At 33.6% G+C, this 24,876-nt stretch overlaps 1 protein-coding gene across 1 annotated transcript; it reads right to left on the bottom strand.

Annotated features, from left to right (window-relative positions):
- Positions 1-248: 248 nt before the first annotated feature.
- Positions 249-24,172, bottom strand: LOC124541100 (probable chitinase 2). Its single transcript, XM_047118927.1, has 9 exons — positions 24,025-24,172; positions 10,823-10,987; positions 9,308-9,503; positions 7,639-7,735; positions 5,590-5,805; positions 4,582-4,776; positions 3,823-3,956; positions 2,972-3,141; positions 249-2,055 (listed from the first exon to the last, which is right to left on the bottom strand). The coding sequence occupies exons 1-9, from the start codon at positions 24,098-24,100 to the stop codon at positions 1,814-1,816; spliced, it is 1,491 nt and encodes a 496-aa protein (XP_046974883.1). The 5' UTR covers positions 24,101-24,172; the 3' UTR covers positions 249-1,813.
- Between the last annotated feature and the right edge of the window lie 704 nt (positions 24,173-24,876).

The following is a 24,876-nucleotide window of genomic DNA, read 5'->3' as shown; positions in this document are numbered from 1 at the left end:
TTATCATATCATATCATCATGGACACTGATAATTTAAGAAGTTTCTAATGTGATGTTGTAATTAAACAAATTATTTAGTACATTTAGTATCAGCTTAGCACCCGAGAGAAGAAGGGCGGGTCGCTTGTAAAAAATAAATCTCGATTTATTTACCAAGTTTAATCATTTTAATCTGGAGAAATAATAAGTCTTGCTGTTTTACAAACAGTGAAAAAAGGAAGAAGGTTCTATGTTTAAAAGTAACACCATTATTTTATAATCATTTATTTAAAACTTACACGCGTTTACATATTGTATAATATATACACTACGTAAATAGTTGAATGTGGCACATACGTCTTATTACAACTATTATGGCAAATGCGGGTATTTTTTTAAAATATTTTATTATGCTTTTTCTTAAGTCATCATTTAATTATTTTTATTATTTCATTCATAAAGTAAAAAAAGTCATAATCTAGACTAGTTGAACTAAATAAAAATAAATAAATAATATTAATAAATTATCTGAGCACATATCAATAATATTAATTCCAAATGTCTTTGACAATCAAATGGTAATCTTGGCTTTGAGGAAGGTAGGTTACCCATCTAGGATAGGAATCAATATTACTCAGTATTGTCGTGTTCCGGTCCAAAGGGCGGGAAAGGAAGTAGACCCACAGACAAGTAAAATAATATATCAGTTCTTAAGATCGATGGCGTATTTGCTATGTAAGGAAATATACGTCATCCAACGATAGTGTCTATGGGCTTTGGTGATGGCACCGTTGCGTAGGCCATGTCCTACCTAGGATATACAATACAGGTATAACGTTGAGTGTTGAGTATATGACAAGAAAATGACTTGTTACAAATATAAAAAATCATAAAAGTATATGAGGTACAAATTTAGGTTCTATGTTATCTAGAGTAATAGGTAATCTAAAGTCATAGGTAACCGTGCAGACTGCCGTGAGTTACGTTAATAATATCACTGTATTGTCAAATAAAACAAAAGACACATGGAGCGCGCGAAACAATAAATTGAAGCAACAAAAGCGAATACAGATAACTAGTAATGTGTAATATTTTTGACACTTTTTTAAAAATTAATGTAAATAAAATTCAAGGTTTAGAACTAGCGCGCACTGGTAACTTTTGTCACGGTGATTTTAAAGTGTTTGTCTCTGTCACGTCACGTTTGCCAAGCGGAGTGCGCTCATTAATAGAGACAGTGACAAAACATTTTCGAAATCGATGTGTCATTTACCACTATGGATTTCGAAGAGACGGTGGTTCTCTGTGAACTCGTGAGACTCGGCAGAAAAAGCCTTAAATTTTCACGTGAATCTCTGAATACTCTTTCAATTTTTTATCATAAAGAGCTGGTCTCTTTTCCACTTCTTCTATTAGAACTTCTTTATCGGTATCGTCTTCATGAATGTTTACGTTTTGAATATATGGTGACGCCATTTGCGCGCGCCAAAGTCGGCAATCAAAGTGCAGATAGCGCAAGACTGACGACGAGAGTGACAAATTTGTCGCTAGCGGACACAAATGTCACCCAATTGTCACGTCGTAACGTGCGCGCAACTCCATTCATATTCATGGACTCGACAAGAGTGACGAAACAGTCACCGTGACAAAAATCACCCGTGCGCGCTAGTTTTTAGACCGCCTCTTTGAGTGCGAACTTGTATCAGAATTATTTCCTCTTCATTTTTGACGTATGACCAAAAAAGATGGCGTCGTTTGTTGCTTCAGAAAATTTTTATTCCATATCATCTGCTATTTGTTTTATAGGGTTTTCAAGCTTTATATAATTAAAGGTTTACAGGCCATAGAAGCAGACCTCCGTACAAGTCCTTATGCAAGGTGAGCTACCCTTCTCTAACTCATTCCTTCTGTGGGTTTTAATTTTCTCCATTTCATCCAAGACTCTCTTCTCTTCCGTTGCTAGGAATATAGCTTCGTTGACAGTCCTCAAGAGCGGATAATTCGCGAAACTCGGCTTCGGAAGACGTAAACGTACCTTTTTATCCGATATCACGTAGAATTGGTTTTCCGTTTCGCCTGAAAAACAAACGAATTAAAAATACACTGATAATGTTATTTATACATTACATTAACAGCTAAATTTAATAAAACTAGTTATAACGGATTTGAATCGCGTACATTACTTATTTTTGACATCCCGACGTTTCGAGCACTTTACAGCGTTTGTGGTCACGTGGTCAGTCTACCCGTGACCGGAAACGTCGGGATGTCAAAAATAATTAATATACGCGATTCAAATCCGTTATAACTAGTTTTATTTAAATGTGTAATAATCGCGAAAATTTAAGACAGCCTGTAATTTTCCCACTGCTGGGCTAAGGCTTTCTCTCCCTTTTGATGAGAAGATTTGAAACATATTCCACCACGCTGCTCCAATGCAGGTTTGAATTTCGATGAAATTAGAAACATGCGGGTTTCCTCGCGACGTTTTCCTTCACCGTCGAGCTCGAGATGAATTATAAACACAAATTAAGCACATGTAATGATAATATAGTCTAGAATCTTTTTTGGTTTTTAAGATAACATTAGAATTAATACATTTTCATATATAGTAAATTAAGAACCAACATCACGCTTTTAAAACAAGTACGAAGCTCTTGCTCAAATCTGTGCTAATGTTATAAATGCCATAGTAACTCTATCGGTTACGCTCTCATGGCTAATGTAAGTAATATAGTTATGTAGGGAATACAGAGGTGTAAAAAGTTATATATTTTTTTCCGTACTCAGTGGTGAAGTAAGACATCGTTAGGAAACTTTCATGTGACTAATTTCAATGAAATTCTGCTTATAAGTCCACCAAGCCACATTGGAGCAGTGTGATGGAATAAGCTCCTAAACTTCTCCGCAGAGAGAGAAGAGGCTTAAACCCAGCAGTGGGATATTTACAGTTACTTTAATTTACATAAGACAGAGGTTTTTTTATATTTACTTTCTGTCAAACTAATCAATGCATCTTTTAGAAGTGTCTGGTCCGAAATCTTATTGAACCTATCGATGTAATCTTTGTAAGTATCCGGTTCCTCATCACATGAACCCCTGAAGTCATCGGTTACTATACTCCAAGCTGAGAAGCCACCAAGTCCACGATCCATTGCGAACCTGAGGAAAAATTATCGTTTAAGAACCAACGGAAATACTAATGAATGACAAAGGCAAATAATTTAATACATGAAATATAATTTATTGTACACCACAAATAAAAATTAAGAAAGCTAGTTGATAGGCTATTTGATAATGCGAAAAATAAATTGTGAATTATTGTAAACACTGTATATTATGAGTTTAAAAATGGTTATTTACTAACGAAAGTTGAAAATAATACTTAATTTATTTAAAAATCAATAAATAAAAATGAATTTTTTCAAACATTTGTCACGTGACACAAAACGCTCCTGATTGGCCGGGCTTATGATGAAGTCATTTTCTTGTAAACTTTGCTTTTCTTCTATATGAACCACAGAATAAAATACAGCAAAGTGACGTCACCGACCCCTTTGCAGCGCCATATTGTCCAAGTAGCGTTTTCACGCGTTATTGAAATATGGTATTTTTGATATGATATTTTACGGCAAATATGTACTAGAAATAAAAAATGAACTTTTACTGGGTCCCTTAACCTCTACTAAATAATATAAAATGGATTTTAAAAACCAGTCAAATAGCCTATTATAAGGATTAAATACAGAAAAAAGAAAACAAAATTAATAAAATGCAAAAACAAAAAAGTATTATACAATTGGCGGGCTTATGGCTATTAGCCATCTCTTCTATCGTTCTTACTTGACTTTATTGGCGATGGAGCGCGGGTTGTCATAAGTGATGAAACGCTCCTCATCTCGAATATACGGCGTGCTCGTGTGTTCCTCCCAATGCTGAGTCCATAGCGAGGATTTGTTTGATATTTCCAAGCAGATCTGTTAATTTATCAATATTTAAATTAAATTTCCAATTAATGACGTAAATACAGACATGATAAATGTAACAGTGCCAGCCTGTAAATTTCCCACTAATGGGCTAAGGCCTCCTCTTCCATTAAGGAGAGTATATGGAATATATTTCTCATATTTCAGTGTCAGAATTTCGATGAAATTAGACACATGCAGGTTTCCTTACAATGTTTTCCTTTACCGCTGAGCACGAGATGAATTATAAACACAAATAAAGCACATATATATTGTAGCGCTGACCTGGGTTTGAACCCGAGAGCAATGGTAAAGATGAACGCGTTCTAACCACTGGGCCATCTCAGGCCATAATAAATATAGGTTGTGCAAACGGATCACTTGAGGGTAGACACTACTGATTATAGGTTAAGACATATTAACCATTACATCTCTAAAGTTCCAAAAATTTTGGGAACTAAGATGTTATGTCTCTTGTGCAAGGTTACACCGGCATTAATTAACTATTAAAGAATACTTTACAACTGTCAGGCAGACAGGACCTTATTTTTGTGTCCGTAATTCAACTATCTGTGCTGGCTTTTACAACCTACCACTGGCTAGCACCAACTCGTCTTCTATTATTATCTATTCTTACCTCATTATATCCCATGAAACCGTCTTCTTTACTGAACTGCCCTTGGAATCCTGTAGTTTTCGTTGTAGTTTCACCATATATTATATCTTTAACATTACGACTAGTAAACCAATAGGTCCGTCCATACATTGGTAAACCGAACACCATCTTACTAGGAGTCAGGCCATGGGACAAAAGGTAATTTATTGTGTATTCCTGGAAAGATGACGTCATATCAAATAAATTATCGATAAGTTATCATAACCTCATTTTTAAAATATTTCAAGAGGTTTTATTGAAGTTGATGTGATGTTACATTGTCCATAAAATGTTTCTCAACAAATAGGCTATATAATGCAAATATGCTATTAAAAAATGATAGCGTATTTATTTTTTAATTTGATTGATTTGATGATCGTTCAGGAAAGGTCCTAGTCTAAGACCCAATGTATTTATTTTAATAAAACATGATATTTAAGAGTTATTTTTTACGGTTTACCACTGGTACAACGTTGAGGCACATTGGCCTCATCTCCATACCTAAGCTAGTTGTCTTATAAGAGATAACTTGTCGCTCTACATCTTCATTAGTATCAATAGTTGTATTTTATCATGTACGATAAACAGTTTTTCAATTTGACATGGAATAGAATATCCAGAAACTGTGTCTTGAAACACACTTAGACTTTATGCGGCCTTTTTTGTCCCAAATAAATTACAACATTAAAAGTCCTACTGACCTATTTGCGGCTACGTCTATATCAATTACTAGATATTTTTTTTGGATATATTTTAATGCAAATATAGGTTGCCTATATTTCTCACTGTTATAATAAAATGTTATGGTCATTACACAATGAAGAAAACATAGGCCAGGAAGAGGAATCTGAAGCACGAGAGTATAACGCGACTTTAACTAGACCTTTCTGACTTTGAGTCTACTGAGAAAGGAAATAATACTTCAGTGCCTTGAGACTTACAGAATGATAAACCAACGAGATCAAAGTGTATGACATTACTAATACTTACAATGCTATATATGTCATCTTTGTATTGGCCTCGTATTGGGGCATTGGCTCCAACCACGCCGTCCCAAGCTCCATGGTAATCATAGGTCATGATGTGCATAAAATCCAGGTAGTAATTAACATGTGTCAGATCGTACACTGTGTTCATATCGTCTTTGCCAGGCCTCAGTGCTGCTGTGAGAAGAAAGCCATATGGTTCGAAAGCTTCTGATAATTCCTGGAAAGAGGATTTTTGTGAATTTAAAATAAGTGGTCATCTGTTAGATGTTATTTAAATATCCGCCTATCAATATTGGACTGTTACACATCTGGATCGGTAGAATCTACTTTCCAAATTGGTGCTATTAAATAAGCTTCACTTAATGTAGTTGTTAAATTACGATTAAAAAGTGCTTGTAAAAGCCTACTCGAATAAAGTATCCCACAAAAAACATTACGTGAAAAAATTGCCAAGTCTCTCGACGCAGTCTTTCCATCGTAAAAATTTTTGAGATCTCATAGAAGCCAAGTCCTCTTCAAAATATTTTGTAGTTATAAATCAGCATTTAGTAATTGTATCAATAGTTTTCTTTATATTATAACTATAGTGACTTGGCAATTATTTTTTAATGTTTTTATATCTTTTACTTTATATGTGGATACCTATCTTGGTGCAAAATTTGAAGTTTCTATGTCTGCTGTCTAAGAAGTACCTTAGATTTTTGATGATCGGTCAGTGAGTCAGTGAGTGACAAAATGGTGTAACTTTGATCGACCGTCACCGAAAACCTAAACTCCTAGTTGTGTCCACGTCGAAGATATATTTCGAAACAGCGAATCGATTCGAGAAAAGATGTTACGGCCGTGCCCGTTTTGCTCGAGACTTGGCTGTGGCACTGCCGTGCCCCAGATATTTTGATTTTAGATTTAATATTAGTTAATAATAGATTATTAACTAACATTAAAATTATTAACTAATATTAACCTGGCGTTAGAACGCCAGATATGTTTTTTGTTTTGTCAGCAATTCATAGGTATTTACAAAAAGTACTTCCATGTTAGGAACTTTTTCCAATAAGGTTTTAATTTATACAATCAACATTACAAAGTTATTATTACAAATCATAATCGTGTGGGATGCTGACTTTATCTCGCTGTGTTTGTTTTGTAAATATTATAAAAAAAATTCAATGGGTAGAGAGTGTGGGCAAACAAAATAACAAGCAGGCGATTTTTTATATCATTAACCTGAGAAAAAATGGTGACATATTTGTACTGAGCTGAGATAAACAGGTAGGTACAATGTGTGAATCTTAAACGAAGATAGTCAAGTTTTGTATTTCTTTAGTTTGTATTTATAATTATTCTGATCAGGCGTCACGCGTTAAATTTAATTCTTACGTGAATTTTTGGATAGTTGAGAGTATTTCTGTATCCAGTTGTTTATTTCATTCTTAAGAGCGCTTCAAAAAAGGGTGTTATGGTACTGTCAATTTATAATAAGCTTCATGAATTGTATCATTACTAAGGTCTAAGATTGATTAATTTACTTATTCTACTTTTTAATGCTTATATTAGGTCTATCTTGGAATATTGCTCTACAGTTTGGAGTCCTTACTATAAAACATATATACAATAATTTTCTATTCGATAATTATAGTACGAAACAACTTAGCTGTAGCATCGCCAAAATTCGTAAAACCGATCAAATCCGAATTAAGTACACTATCCATATTTATTTCTTATGTGAATATGTTTACACAAACGTAATAACTTGTAATATCGTATGACCTAATGTATTCGTCAATTTGACAGATTTACTTGCTTTCTCTGACGCGTGAATCTATATCGACTAATAGCGTCGAAAAGGGAGCTATTTCAATTGGTTGTATAAACCAGCAGTAAGCGGTTTTACGAATTTTGCCGATGCTACATCTAAGTTGTGTCGTACTATACCTGAATAATTAATAATAACAATCTTTTATCAACGCATTAAGTACAATCAATTATATAGAACATGTTCATAATAAAATAACAGTTAGACCAGAAAAGTAATTAAAAAATACTTTACCCTTATCAAATGTACGTAGTTTTTTCTATCTTCAGGCTTGCCACCTCTTTGTGTTGGGTAATCCCAGTTCAAATCGAGACCGTCGAATTTATATTGTCTGTAAGGAAAATAAGACATTTTAAAATGTGTCAAATAAAGGCAGGGTGAGCTGTTAAACCGTTATGCGGTTTGTTCCAAGAAGCTGAATCATCATTTAACAAAGTAAAGTAAAGTAATAGCCTGTAAATTTCCCACTGCTGAGATCCTTATCTCCTCCTCTTCCATTAAGGAGAGGGTTTAGGAACATATTCCACCACACTGTTCCAATGCGGGTTGGTGGGATGCACATGTGGCAGAATTTCGATTAAATTACACACTTGCAGGTTTCCTCACGATGTTTTTCTTCACCGCCGAGCACGAGATGAATTATAAACACAAATTAAGCACATACATATAGTTGTTCTTGCCTGAGTTTGAACCCGCAATCATCGGTTAAGATGCACGCGTTCTAACCACTGGATCATTTCAGAATCACAAATTGACAAAATCCCTCGTAAAGAATATTCTCTGTAATGAACGACGAATTTCACACTAAATTTAAAACATAAAGTGTACTAGGGAACAACTGGTTGCCAGCAACAGAAGGATCTGCTCCATGTGCATGATATTCATCATGCAGTAACAGCCTGTTTTCCCACTGCTGGGCTAAGGCCTCCACTCCAAATAACAGTACCTCTGAAGAATAACTGATGAGTGGGTGGTACCTACCCAGATGGGTTAGCACAAAGCCCTACCACCAAGTAAATTAAAGATTATGTAGTATTATATAGTTGAATTGTTCTTAATATGACAATCAATAATTAAGTGTAATTCTTTAAAATTTAACAAAGCGATCCCCCCGGCTCCGCTGGGGTGCAATACTGATACTAAATATACCACAGAATTTGTTTATTTAAAACATCACATTACAATTTTTTTTAAATTATCAGTGTTATTACATACTTTCCATTACAAAACTTTCCTCTCAAATCACTCTATCTATTAAAAAAAACAGCATCAAAATCCGTTGTGTAATTTTAAAGACATTTTTAACTTTGTCGTTTCGTAAATTCAAATGTTTTATAAAAAATACTATGGTAAAAAAGGCATATTATTCGATACAAGATTTTGTAGATGATAAAAAAGCGTGGAATTAATACCCGTTGACTTCCAGGTAGGATATATTCATTTAAATAATTGTATTAACTAAAATGACTGTTGTATTTTTTAAATGTTGAAAAAGAGTAACTACTGATTTTTTTGCCGGTTCTTCTCGGTAGAATCTACTTTCCGAACTTCACTTATTTGTTAAATGACGATTCAAAAGTGCTTGTAAAAGCCCACTTGAATAAAGTTTACTTTGATTGATTAAAAAGATTTAAGCATAATATCGATATAGGGATAGAGAAAACGACTTTGTTTTAAACTACGTAGTGATGTTGATTTGACTTGTGTTGTTTTCTTTTTAATATCTATATTTCAAGTACCTTATATTCTAGCGCAAAAATAAATAGTTTGTATTTACCAGGTTAAGGGGTGAGTGAGTAATTTCATTCATTCAGAAAGTCTTTCTATCTCTTTCTTATATATCAGATCAAAACGCACAGAAATATTGGAAATAATTCGCGATACTTTTAGTAATTTTACTTACTCTAAGAAGTTCATGACACTTCTTACGAAGATATTCCTCAGCTTTGGATCAGCGGCCATCTTGGAATATTTAGCGGAACCCTCATTCCATCCTCCAATACCTATTGAGACTTTAAGATGTTTGTGTTTCTCTTTCAAGGCGATTATACGCTTAAAACCCCCTTTTCCATCATTTATTTCCAAATCTTGGTATGGATCTGTAATATTATTAATTTATTAAAATGGCACATGTAGGTTACCACAACCAAAGACGTACATCTTTATGCCTTGTAAGTAAAGCCTGTAAATTCCCCACTACTGGGTTAAGGCCTCCTCTCCCATTAAGAAGGGGTTTGGAACATATTCCATCACGCTATTCCAATGTGGGTTGGTGGAATGCACATGTGGCAGAATTTCTATGAAATTAGACACATGCAGGTTTCCTCACGATGTTTTTCTACACCGCCGAGCACGAGATGATTTATAAACACAAATTAAGCACATTATAGTGATGCTTGCCTGAGTTTGAACCCGAAATCATCGATTAAGATGCACGCGTTCTAACCACTGGGCCATCTCGGCTCTCAACTTAACTTATATCTTAATCAAATTACATTAATAGCCTCTTGATTATACCAACAACAGCCTGTAAATTTCCCACTGCTGGGCTAAGGCCTCCTTTGAGGAAAAGTTTTGGAACATATCCACTTAATTATACCAGTTTTTAATAATTGTCATTCAATCAATTTGAATGATGGAATTTGGTTTATTGACCTTTTGATTCTAGTTGCCTGATGTATTCACGATCATTGTTAAACTATATTTATACATTAGCATAACAAGTCTTTGAATCAAAGCTTCTCTGATTTTTATTTATTGATCAGGTTCAAAGGTCACAATGCATAATCTCCCAAAAATACTCAATATTTCATATTTACAAAGATATTTATTAAGATTAGCTACCCCAACATCGCACGGGTACTTGATATGTATCATTATATTATGACCAAATCACATAAAATAATTATAAATTGTAGCCTATGTGATATTCTGATGTATAACCTATATTATTGTACAATTTCATTCAAATCCGTTCAGTAGTTTTTTCATTAAAGAGTTATGCCCTGTTGCATTCATGCAATTTTTGTAAATGTTAATCCTTATTTTTTATTATCTTTTATGGTAAAGGTTGGCGGACGAGCACCTGATGTTAAGTGGTCACCATCACCCATAGACAATGACGCTGTAAGAAATATTAACCATTCCTTACATCGTCAATGCACCACCAACCTTGGGAACTAAGAAGTTATGTCCCTTGTGCCTGTAGTTACACTGGCTTACTCACCCTTCAAACCGGAACACAACAATACATAGTATTGTTATTTGGCGGTAGAATAACTGATGTGTGCTACAAAGGCCTACCATCAAGTAATTTAAACTGTAGTGTTAAGTATTGTTGCAATATATGAATAAAGTATAAATAAATAATTGATAAAAAATAAAGTTGATAATATATTAATTAGAAATGAAATCATACCGATGTTAGTGATCTTAAATGTGTCCTGGTCGAGGCCGACGAAGCAGTAGATGAGATGAGTGCAGAGTGACGGCTCTATGTCGAATATGTCGAAGCTACCAGCTCCAGGCCGGTACACCGACCATCGGGACACGTAGCATACTATAACCTTATCATGTGACGATCCTGTGAAAAAAGTAAACATTTTTAGATATATATTTTATATCATATTGTTGCTTGGTGGTAGGGCTTTGTGCAAGCCCGTCTGGGTAGGTACCACCCACTCATCAGTTATTCTACCGCCAAATAAAAGTACTCAGTATTGTTGTGTTCCGGTTTGAAGGGTGAGCGAGCCAGTGTAACTACAGGCACAAAGGGCATAACATCTTAGTTTCCAAGGTTGGTGGCACATTGACGATGTAAGGAATAGTTAATATTTCTTACAGCGTCATTGTCTATGGGTGATGGTGACAATCAGGCGGCCCATATGCTCGTCCGCTAACTTATACCATAAAAAATATATATTATCAAGTGCAAGTGTAAGTATCAACTTAGTAAGTATAAACGAGTTAGTTCTTTGATTTAAATAACAATGATTTGCTATTCAAATCAAGGAAGTAATTCGTGGTGACATTTAAGAAATTATTTGTATTTGGAATAAACCAATTCAAATGTTAAAACGTTTAATATTTGCAGGGTACCTTATATAAATTTCATTATATTTGAGTAACATAACTTCGTATTTCAAATGATGGAAAAAGTAATTAAAATCTCATGTCGGGTCAGTAGAATCCACAGTCAGAACCGTTTTTTTTATAGTGTAGGTTGGCGGACGAGCATATAGGCCACCTGATGGTAAGTGGTCACCATCACCCATAGACAATGACGCTGTAAGAAATGTTTACTATTCCTTACATCATCAATGATCGGTAGATTTACATTTAAAACAATTGTTTAAAATTGAATCTCAAACTTGACTAAAGAAAACACTGAGTTTTTATGTGAGCAAACTCTCAAATAGAGAGCAGGCCTAACCCAGCAGTATGGGAAATTTACAGGCTATTGATGATGATAAAAGTCTATTATTACCAGTTTTAGATTGAATAATAAAGATAAAATAATTTCTCCGTAATGTTCTTTCTCTGACTATGAAAGTTGAATTTGTCAGGTTTCCTTTAATACAATATGCAGGTATTATACATATAAATCTTCCCCTGTAAACGTCCCCTGTAAACGCTCTGTTTATTGATAAAAACTACAATAAAATTAGAAGCGTAGTTTGAAAGATCTAAGCGCAGAAAGAGGCATGGTTTTAAACATTGTAGACATTGTCTCAGTTAATTAAAAAAATCTCATAGATTAAAACATATTTACGTATATAAGATTTACCACAGGGCGAGACATAAAATACAGACGACTCAGAGGGCAATTGAATGGAACTTTTTAAAAAAAAAACTAAAAGATAGGGTAAGAAACACAGAAATCCGAAAGGTAACCAAACTAAACTTCGAAAATCCACAAGAGCGCGATTTCTTAGATATTTTCTGCCTCGCACAACCACTTTGTGGAACCAGCATTCGCCGGCGGTTTTTCTGAACCGATACGACATGGGAACCTTCAAGAAAAGAGCGTACTCCTTTTTCATTTCGTTGCAGATGTCCGGTGGTAGTTACTTTTCATCAGGTGAGCCACTAATGTCAAAAAAATGCTCTACAGTTCTCTCAAAAATGGAGGTGGGTTGGTCACGTGGTGAGATATGATGACAGTCATTTGACTATCAACATCAAGAGATGGAATGGACCATTTGGCGCTAGAAGGAGAGGTCGTCCGTACGCTCGGTTGCAGGACGAGATTGTGGCCTTTGTAGGAAGGGACTGGATGACCTCTGCCAAAAACACAATTAAAGGGAATTCTTTGGAGAAGGCTTTGACCTTGAGGGAGTAAAATTTAAATAGTTTAATTTACTAAATTTGTTGGTTACAATTTATGTTTGTGGAATAAATAAAGGTATTTTATTATTATTATTTATATTTTTAGCATAGCTAATTCTCTTCTCTAATAAAAAAAAGTTTATGCAACTATACACGGGCCTGAGTCAAGTGCATAGATAGGGGAGTTAGCCTAAAAATTTTCTTACTAGGCGGCATATATTTAAAATTACAGCTTTCTGTAAAAGTATGACGGTGGAATTGTTGATATTTAGTAATTTCTGTCATGGAGAGTGTGAGGTATAACTCCAGTAGAGGATAGAACTGTAAATACCATTTTGGTGTTCTTAACATTCCATCGCGTTTTTATCTCTATGGATAAATCAGTGTTATTAGTTATTTTTTCTATTATTATATAAGATTCAAATTATATGGAACCTTTTTGTTAAGGTTATTAATAACAAAATAACAATCTTAAATTTTATTATAACCTATTCTTGTTTTAAAGTTCGACGTTCGACTAATAAATATTATTGGAATATCGTATCTATTTATCAAATATTAAAGGTCAAAGTGTCATTAATACATTCAACAAACATAATAAGTGTTTGGTTATAATATATGTTTGAGGAAAACAGATTCGTACGACTTATCCTCATAGAACTCTTGTTATGTGATAGTCTGTAAACGATTCTGATTGGCTAGTTGCCGAAAAACAACAGATAATACTAACTTGTTATGTTACAGATAGCTGAGATGGCCCATTGGTTAAAACACGTGCATCTTAACCGATGATTGCGGGTTGAAACATAGGCAAGCACCACTATATATACATGTGTCTAATTTCATCGAAATTCTGACACATGTGCATTCTACCAACCTGCATTGGAACAGCGTGGCGGAATATGTTTCAAACCCTCCCCTTAATGGAAAATGAGGCCTTATCCCAGTAGTGGGAAATATAGAGGCTGTTATTTTACTTTTTTACTTTATGTTACAGGACATAACAGCCCTTCGAGACTTACTCGTTTGGCACAATTTGACTGCTTATCTGGTATCTAGCAGGATGACTCTCACGGTATGTCAGTGCTTTACTGACATTGTTGGGGCAAGGGTACCGTGGCTGACACCGACTCCAAATATAACAATAATTATAACTACATGATATAATCGTTAATCGACTTTTAAGTAGTCTAATATTTTTCATTTCATTTAACTTAGGAAGACTCTAAAAAATATGTTGAATACGCAATTATTTTTATTACTTTTTCGTGCATATTCATTTGTTTTAAAATAGTGTTTTGTTTGAAGTCGGTTTTTCTTTTTGTTAAAATTTTATTTATTTTTTGATTTTAAGTGAAGCTGATGTTGACTAACTATTTTTTTTTAATACGGATAGATTAAGCGTTCCATTTATATGAGTCAGAAACTACTTCGAGGACAATTTCAAAGGAAACTTGCGAATAAAGCAAAAATAGACTTTCGAAAATGCGGATTTAATACGTCACGCGGCATAAACTACAAGGATCCCTCGAAAGAGCTGTAATCGAACTCAGTAAAAAAACTTTGAAAAAGACCAACTATATTTCGTACATCATATGACATCACATCACATACACAAACTTTGATTAAAGATAGTAAGAAATTCTGCCCCATATCGCACCCTAACTGCGAGCCGTATGGGAGTTCCATCACTACATAGTATAAAATAGAGTCGCTTTCTCTGTCCCTATATCTTTAAATCTACGCAACGGATTTTGATGCGGTTTTTTTTAAAAGATAGTGTGATTCAAGGGGAAGGTTTGTGTATATAATACATGAACAATATAGTAAAGAAACACTGATAATTTTAGAAGTTTGCGATGTGATGTCGTATATAAACAAATTCTGTAGTATATTTAGTATCAGTATTGCACCCGTGCGAAGCCGGGGTGGGTAGCTAGTTGATTATAATATTCGACTATGATAATTACATAAACATAACCACATTACGGAAGGTGACTCAAACATCCAAATAACCTATAAATAAAAGATTCGACCGAGTATCGCTAACGTGCTCCTCAGAATTGTTCCGTTCCCTTCCATTCCGTTACTTTGTCATGGATCCTGTGCTCAGAACCTTAACAAACTTTCACCAAATTACCCTTGAAGTATATATTTTATAATAAAAAAAGAATTATCAAAATTGGTTCACGTGATTTTCAGTTATTCACCTATTTGTCGCGCATACACGTTATGCAAATTTAAGACTTATGTCGTTTTCACATGGATACCATCACCGGAAAAAAAAATTAAAAAAATGGGACCCCACGGGAAGCACTACCTTTCAAACAAAAAAAAATTATCAAAATCGGTCCACCCAGTGAAAAGTTATGAGGTAACAAACATAAAAAAAAAAAAAAAAAAAAAAACAAAAAAAAAATACAGACGAATTGATAACCTCCTCCTTTTGGAAGTCGGTTGATAAAAAAGAGAAAAATAAAATGGAAATCCTTAGTTTATTTCAATCGAACATAAATTGCTCCAGGAAAAACTAAATGCTTTTATTTTAATTGTGATCTATGTTTTTATTTATCATCAAATGACTCATATGCTATCGAGTAACTTCATCTAGATAAAAAAGTTGAAAAAAAAGTACCGTTCGCAGAAAACCAGATAAAAATTTTTTTAATTAAATAAGTACATAACAATTCAAATACACTAAGTTCACGCACACAAATACAATAGTGAGAGTGTAAAGCGTAGCTGTCACACACACATACATAATAAATTTGGACACAAACTATTGTTTTCATTAATAATTTAAATATACAATCTAAGATATATTTTTATAATAGTAATATAATAACTCTAACAACCTGTAAATTTCTGGCCTATTAAAGGCCTCCTCTCCCTTCCAAGATATGGTTAGGTGCATATTCCACCACGCTGCTCTAATGGTCGGATTCACACGTGGCAGGCAGGTTGCCTCACTATGTTTTCCTTCGAGCTCGGGATGAATTTTAAGAACATTAAACCCGCAATCATCGGTTTAGTTATCTCGGCTCTTTTTTCTTTGGCATTTTATTAACTGACATTATGTTTTGTGACAATAACTTTATAACCTCGCTTTAAATAGCAATTCAGACTTAGTCAATACATTCCATACACATATAATTGTATTTAACTAATATGATTGTATGCTTTAAATGTTGAAAAAGAGTAACTATTGAGTTTCTTGCCGGTCCTTCTCGGTAGAATCTACTTTTCGAACCGGTGGTAGCTTCACTTAATTGTTAAATGACGATTCAAAAGGGCTTGTAAAAGCACACTTGAATTTTGATTTTGATTTTGTTTTTGATTTTATAATGCAATGTAAGACCGGATACTCGTTGTGTCGATAATACTGATCACGCCATCTTTATTTTTAATAATAAAACACCATCGTTTCGGCAAGCTTTCTTACCGTTTCTTCTTGTTGGATGATGCTTGATAGTTAGTTGCTGACTGTACTAATATTGTAAAGAGGAAAACTGTGTTTGTTTGATTGTACTGAATAGGATCAAAATCTACTGGACCGATTTAAAAAAATCTTTGAACATTCGAAATTTTTTGTAATAAGATTTATTGATCAATTTAATATTTTTCTTCGAAGTATTTTAGTATACATAATAAAAAAAAAAACAAAGCGAATCGCGTCTCAAAAGCGATTGTACAGCGATTTATATTCGCAAACTTTTATTCCTCAATGTAATGGGATACCTGACTTAGTCGGCATTTTTATCTCTCTTAATTGACCCGGGTTATACCAACGTAACTTGATTTCTTATACGATTTACAAATTCCAATACAAATTGTATTATGCTACCCATTTAAAGTGGATATAATCAATTTATTAAAGTAAAAATGTGTGATATTTATGAGTGTTTGCTCGTGTCATTTTGTCTCTTGAGTCCAAACACTTCTCATCATCCTCATCATCCTCATCATCCTCCTGCCCTTATCCCAATTTTATTTGGGGTCGGCGCAGTATGTCTTCTCCTTCCATACTTCTCTGTCAGACGTCATCTCAGAAGTAACATTCTTTCTAACTAAATTTTCTTTCACACAATCCATCCATCGTTTCTTTGGTCCCCTACCTATATATTCATCCACGTTCATGTTCTAGACCTTCCTCACAGTATGTTCCTCATTCCTCCTCATGGTAAGGGCATGTTATGCCATGCACATACCATGATATATTGATCCATACACTTTTATAATATAAATTATCAAGGTAATATATACATATATATAACTCTTTAGCACAATTTTTTTATAGAATTATTCATCGGACGGGTAAATGGTCTACCTGATGGTAAGTGGTCACCAGTGCCCATAGATATTGGCACCGTTTAACCATAACTTCGCTTATATCACCAACCATCAATACTAAGATCTTTCGTACCTGTAGTTACACTGGCTCTATTTTACAACAACAACAGTCTGTAAATTTCCCACTGCTGGGCTAAGGCCTCCTTCTCTGAGAAGAAGATCTGGAATATATTCTACCACGCTGTTGCAATGTGAGTTGGTGGAATACACATGTGGCAGAATTTATATGAAATTACACACATGCAGGTTTCCTCACGATGTTTTCCTTCACCGCCGAGCACGATATGAATTATAAACACAAATTAAGCACATGAATATTCAGACGGACCATCGGTTAAGATGCACGCGATCCAACCACTGGGCCATCTCGACTCGGATCTATTTCTTTTATTCTAAATACAGCAATAATAAGCTTCTCAGTAGAATATATAACGGTACCTACCTGAAGACATGCAGAAAGCCGTACCATCAAACAGATAGATACACTGTCAAAGCTGACTGTTGTTTAAATGCGTTAATCTTAAGATCTACCCCACTGTACTTACTCACACAAACAACCATCACACATACGTAAAATTGGTTCCATATTTATAGGAACTAATACTCAAAACAATTGGATACGACAACGTTCTATATATTCATTATGTTAAAAAATATATCAAAAAGGTTTCGTTTTGTATACTGACGTCAAAGTCGTAAATTATTGATTGGATTGTTTTTTTTTTTATTCTGCAGATTGTGATCCGGTTTCCAATTTTAAGTTCACAACGTTTAATAAAACTAAAGCAACTTTATTGTTGTTTAGACAGCATTTGAAATTAACATATTCATTATATTTTCATTACATTGTATATGTATAGCTTATATATTAAAATGTGGACACCTACAACGCCGAGCACGAAATGAATTATTAACACAAATAAAACATATGATAGTAGTGTTAGGCAGGAGGACAGCCTGGAAAAACTTATAATGGTTGGCCACGTGGAGGGGAAGGCACGGTAAAGACAGCCACAGGATCTTGTGGCCAGGCTTGCCTACGAATGGCACAGAATAGGAATGGCTGGAGGAAGGTGGTACGAACTGTTCAGGAGAGCCACACGCATGGCGGTCACGACCCTCAGTAATGAGGAAACGACTAGGAAGAAGAAGAAGAAGAGTAGGTTCTAACCTGATACCTAATGAATAATCATACGAATTAACATAGGATGACACCGAATTAATTCTGTTTCATAAAACATAATCTAATCTACTGTAATCTACACACACAAAACACACACACACACACACACACACACACAAGTAAATTTTATTTTGATATAATGTTAGTTTACCTACTAGTTTTAGTGTATAGTAAGATACTGTTTATTCTTTTTAAGAAAATGGACAGAATTGTATGTTATGGAAGAGCGGGTCCTTCTGTCACGAGTATTATATTATACTCACTAGAGGGTCCCAACCTTTATTTGCTATGTACAACTTAATAAAGAATAAACAATTTTCATTTTCATTTTCAATCACCGGTGAAGATGCACGCGTTCTAATCACTGGGCCATCTCTGCTCTCGGATTGTAATATTTGATTGTTATAAGCTTTTTCCAAACATGATATAAATCGTAGTCTTGTACTTACAACTGTAAAATTACTAAATTTATATTAATATTACAGAGCTGAGTTTGTTTGTTTGAACGCACTTATAGGAACTACTAATCCAATATGAAAAAATGTGTTATTGTTTCAGTATTACATAGCTCGCATTGAGGAAGGCCATTGGCTATACACACTACGCATCACGCTATGAAAAAAACAGCAGAGTATTTATGAAAGTTATTTTAAAAGCAGAGGAAAGTTATGTCTTTTGTGGAAGTTTTGTAAGAAATAAGAGGCCGATGTTTCTTAAAAATGGTGTTTGAAAGTTATAATATAGTACAGAGCAGTCGAGACGAGCTAGCTAGTGTTAGCCTTAGCCTCCGATACGGTTGTCATTTGATTCTGTACTACTAATTGTATCACATTGTTGTTGCATATTATGAATATAGCGAGGCCATTGAACTTAGTTTATCATATACAATTATTACTGTAATTAATTGATCAATAATTTTTAAAACTGTTATTGATATTATTTTTATGGTATAGCATTTAATATATTTTTTTTATGATATAGGTGGCAAATTAGCAGGAGGCTCACCTGATGGAAAGTGACTACCACCGCCCATGGACATCTGCAACACCAGGGGGCTTGCAGGTGCGTTGCCGGCATTTGAGGAAGGGGTACGCTCTTTTCTTGAAGGTTAACATGCCGTATCGATTCGGAAAAACCGCCGAAAGATTACATAACTGAATATTGGTATGTAACACTATTTATTATTTTAAAATTGATTGAGCTGTCATTAGAAAACAATTGGACGATTGCGGGGCATTGTAGCATACGATAGAAATATTGGAGCATGATTGTAAAACGTACTTTATTTTGCCATCTACTAACTACTGAAATTCAGTTATTACATACAGTTATTCTACCGCCAAACAACAGTACTCAGTATTGTTGTGTTCCGGTTTGAAGGGTGAATGAGTCAGTGTAACTTCAGGCACAAGGGACATAACATCTTACTTCCCAAGGTTGGTGGCGCATTGACGATGTAAGGAATCGTTAATATTTCAGCGCCTTTGTCTATGGGAGATGGTGACCTCTCACGATCAGGTGGCCCACATACTCGCCAGCCAAAAAAACCAAAAAAAAATTATTGTTTACTAACAATTACAAATTTACACAATACAAAAACACTCAATTTATCTGATGCCTGTTTATAAATAAATCTCGAATCAAAGTTACGTAACTGATAAACACAGGTCACGTTGCTTACAATAACATAAATAGATTAAAAAAACCCAAATACTCAATTGAAAATAATGACCAATTAAAATCACTCAAGCATCAGTGAGGTCACTACTTTTGAATTTAGAAGTGAGAAGTATGTTATACGGTCTTCAATCGATAAAGGGTATACCGACACAATTTGAATGTACCAACGACAGATTTCGTAAATCCGATCATACTCAAATTAAGCGACGCCAAAATTATAAATGTTTACTTATTAGTTAAGCGAAAATGATGTTTATCGAGTCGAGATGGATGGTTAGAACGCGTGCATCTTAACCGATGATTGCGGGTTCAAACCCAGGCAAGTACCGCTGATTCATTTGTTTAATTTGTCCTTATAATTCATCTCGTGCTCAGCGGTGAAGGAAAACATCGTGAGGAAACCTGCATGTGACAAATTTCATAGAAATTCTGCCACATGTGTATTCCATCAACCCGCATTGGAACAGCGTGGTGGAATATGTTCCACACCTTCTCCTCAAAGGGAGAGGAGGCCTTTAGCCCAGCAGTGGGAATTTACAGGCTGTTATTGTTGTTGTTGTTTGATCTTTATGCAAACGTAATAATTCATCATTTATTAATTTCAATTTTCCAAATTTCTAGCTCTGTCCGGTATAATCAGGTGACGCCAAAGGGTAATTACAGCGTTTACATTGATACAATAAGGTTTCTGTTGAAAACCTGGAAATATATATCTTTTACATCAAATAACAACAACAACCTGTAAATATCCCACAGCTGGGCTTAGGCCTCATATCCGTATTACGAAAAGGTTTGGAACATATTCCAGCACGCTGTTCCAATGTGGGTTGTTGGAATACGTACCAGTATTTTTAATATGTTAATATATGCAACCTCATTGAAAATATATACCTAGTGATAATACTGTTAATATAATAAATACTTCATAATAAACTATAATTATCGCACGTTTTTTCCCTATTATATAATCGATGTAATTACTAATAAATATGTCTCTATAGCATATTTTATTTGCTTACACACATACATATATAAATATACATAGATAAATAAATATACAGAATTACAGATTATTTACATGGGAACCGGATTTTTAAATGTTTTTTTAATCTTACACTAATGTTAAACACAGTATTTGTATTTTTAATGTAATATTCATTATGAAATATATTTAATTTTTCGAGTGATGACGTCACATGCTAAGCTCCGAATTACCAAAACAACATACTATGTACCTCGCTTCTAATTACCATTCAAGTATATAATGTATCATTGTTCCTTATATATTTATATATTTACAATTTACCTGAGAAGTTAATACAATTTGGATAGATTAGATACCGACCAAATACGAGACAGATTCTTACACGAAAGGTTCCGTACCAATATATTAAACACGGCGAAAAAATCCTTTTTATTATATAGGAGCGACTTTAATTTTAATTTAATTATTTATTTTTAAAGAGACTATGACTCAACATTATGTCAGTGTATCAAGCGTCTATCTGTTGCCATTATTAATAAATAAATAAAATTTTAACAAAAAGAAAAACCGACTTCAAACAAAACACTATTTTAAAACAAATGAATATGCACGAAAAATTAATAAAAATAATTGCGTATTCAACATATTTTTTAGAGTCTTCCTGAGTTAAATGAAATGAAAAATATTAGACTACTTAAAAGTCGATTAACGATTATATCATGTAGTTATAGTTATTGGTATATTTGGAGCCGGTGTCAGCCATGGTGCCTTTGCCCCAACAATCAAAAGAAAGAAGCGATACGAGCCCCTTAATTGATCCAGTATATTATTGTGTAAAAGGTAATTTGTAAAAAACATATTTGTTAAAGTATTCTCGTGTTGTTTTTTGATAGATATACTGTAGGGTTTTATTGGCTGACACCGACTCCAAATATAACAATAATTATAACTACATGATATAATCATTAATCGACTTTTAAGTAGTCTAATATTTTTCATTTCATTTAACTCAGGAAGACTCTAAAAAATATGTTGAATACGCAATTATTTTTATTAATTTTTCGTGCGTATTCATTTGTTTTAAAATAGTGTTTTGTTTGAAGTCGGTTTTTCTTTTTGTTAAAATTTTATTTATTTTTTGATTTTAAGTGAAGCTGATGTTGACTAACTAATTTTTTTTAATATGGATAGATTAAGCGTTCCGTTTATATGAGTCAGAAACTACTTCGAGGACAATTTCAAAGGAAACTTGCGAATAAAGTAAAAATAGACTTTCGAAAATGCGGATTTAATACGTCACGCGGCGTAAACTACAAGGATCCCTCGAAAGAGCTGTAATCGAACTCAGCAAAAAAACTTTGAAAAAGACCAACTATATTTCGTACATCATATGACATCACATCACATACACAAAATTTGATTAAATATAGTAAGAAATTCTGCCCCATATCGCACCCTAACTGCGAGCCGTATAGGAGTTCCATCACTACATAGTATAAAACAAAGTCGCTTTCTCTGTCCCTATATCTTTAAATCTACGCAACGGATTTTGATGCGGTTTTTTTTAAAAGATAGTGTGATTCAAGGGGAAGGTTTGTGTATATAATACATGAACAATATAGTAAAGAAACACTGATAATTTTAGAAGTTTGCGATGTGATGTCGTATATAAACAAATTCTGTAGTATATTCAGTATCAGTATTGCACCCGTGCGAAGCCGGGGTGGGTAGCTAGTTGATTATAATATTCGACTATGATAATTACATAAACATAACCACATTACGGAAGGTGACTCAAATATCCAAATAACCTATAAATAAAAGATTCGACCGAGTATCGCTAACGTGCTCCTCAGAATTGTTCCGTTCCCTTCCGTTCCGTTACTTTGTCATGGATCCTGTGCTCAGAACCTTACCAAACTTTCACCAAATTACCCTTGAAGTATATATTTTATAATAAAAAAAGAATTATCAAAATTGGTTAACGTGATTTTCAGTTATTCACCTATTTGTCGCGCATATACATAATGCAAATTTAAGACTTATGTCGTTTTCACATGGATACCATCATCGGAAAAAATAATAAAAAAAATGGGACCCCACGGGAAGCACTACCTTCCAAACAAAAAAAAAATTATCAAAATCGGTCTACCCAGTAAAAAGTTATGAGGTAACAAACATAAAAAAAAAAAAAAAAAAAAAAAAAAAAAAAAAAAAAAAAAAAAAAAAAAAAAAAAAAAAAAAAATACAGACGAATTGATAACCTCCTCCTTTTGGAAGTCGGTTGAAAAGAACAACATTAGTCACGTTTTGTATATAAAAGGTCCCTATAATATTTTTTTTTATTTGTTTGTTTTTTTATTAGTATGCTTTTTGTTTTAGATGTAACAGAAACGCATGGTGACAGACTTACAGACAGTGGAGTATTTATAATAGGGTTTCATTTGACAATGATACGGAACCCCAATTAATAGTCATATATATATATATATATATATATATATATATATATATATATATTAATGACAGTGTACAGCGAAAATTAATGATCGAATGGGATTTTGTTGTTCTTATTTTTTTAAGTTAACTATTTTCTTAAATTTCCAATGAGTAACTTTAAGTTGTCCTTATAGTTGAATGTCGTGTAATATTACAACTTAAAATCCAGTTAAGTTATTTCGTTGTATCTCCTCAGATCTGTAGTAATTTTGAACAGGTGGAGAATATTTGGCAATTATTGAAAAAGTTGATGTATTACGCAGAATTAAGACTCGGAATTAAGTATCAAATAAATAGATTTACGTATTAAATAACGTCATCACTTCGAAACAGTGGCCATTTTGTTAAGTAATTGTTGTAGAATATTATCAAATACAAAAAATTGGGCATACATTTTATTAGCCTTTGTTTAGAAAAAAAAAACAAATTTAGTTTAAAAAAAAAGACATGCGTACAATGACAAGTTCATGTATTGTCTCATTGTCAAACGACCAATAATTTACATTGCATATACATGACACGCATGTGAAATAACCTAAAATTTTCTAATTAAAAAAAACTTTTTTAATAATAATAAATAAAACCTCCTTCGTACCTGCTAATCCCCGACCATCGGCCAAGTCATGTAACAGAGTCACAAATAAAAAAAATAAACTTATAAATGCCGCCATTTTGTTTTATCACGCGACATGTATTTCTTAACGCGCACAAGCGCGTACTGACCTGTGGAAATATCTTAAGCGCTTTTATCTTGATTAGTTGTTTTCAATGAACTTGAGAAAACGCCTTTTATTGTTTATAATAAAACTTCTCAAGCGTGAGCATTTAGTTTTAATTTTGGGATTTCTGTGAATCGTTTTTTTTTTTTTATTAATTCTGTTTTTTGTAAAATACTGAATGTATTATTTAGGGTTTCAACTGGGGATTCTAGTCCTTCAAAAATATATTTCGACAAAGTAAAACGTCAGTAATTTTGGTGACGTCATATTGATGTAAACAACAGTCGTGTACATACGACCGGCAATAATTCAACGCTAACGAATATATCACATTTAGTGTTTTAATAGGAAAATAATGTATTAGAATACCACGCTGTTCCAATGCGGGTTGGTGGAATACACATGACATTCACGATGTTTTTCTAATTAATTAATTAATTCTAAAATTATGTATACAAATTAAGCACACGAATATTCTAATATATGTGTCTGGGTTTGAAACAGCGATCATCGGTTCAGATGGTTCTAACCACTGGGCCATCTCAGCTCAATAATAAAAAACGTAATCATGGATCAGGAAAAATAACGACTTTAAGTTTTGTAGTCATTTAATTGAATATTTTCGTCATTTCATAGTCGAAATGATCTAGGATAATTCGAAGTATTATTGATTCAATTACGGTCTTAAAACACAAACATATACATAGATCGTACATGTCCATATATAA

This window comes from Vanessa cardui, chromosome 27, assembly GCF_905220365.1.
Source record: "Vanessa cardui chromosome 27, ilVanCard2.1, whole genome shotgun sequence".
NCBI lineage: Eukaryota > Metazoa > Arthropoda > Insecta > Lepidoptera > Nymphalidae > Vanessa > Vanessa cardui.
This window is presented reverse-complemented; position numbering and strand designations above follow the sequence as displayed.

Excerpts from the sequence above, each read along its gene's own strand:
- LOC124541100 (XM_047118927.1), bottom strand. The coding sequence starts at position 24,100 with ATGGCGGCATTTATAAGTTTATTTTTTTTATTTGTGACTCTGTTACAT. Across the intron at positions 9,504-10,822 it reads ATTTAAGATCACTAACATCG|ATCCATACCAAGATTTGGAA; the intron begins GTATGATTTCAT and ends ATAATATTACAG. Across the intron at positions 7,736-9,307 it reads AGTGTCATGAACTTCTTAGA|ACAATATAAATTCGACGGTC; the intron begins GTAAGTAAAATT and ends TTTTCCTTACAG.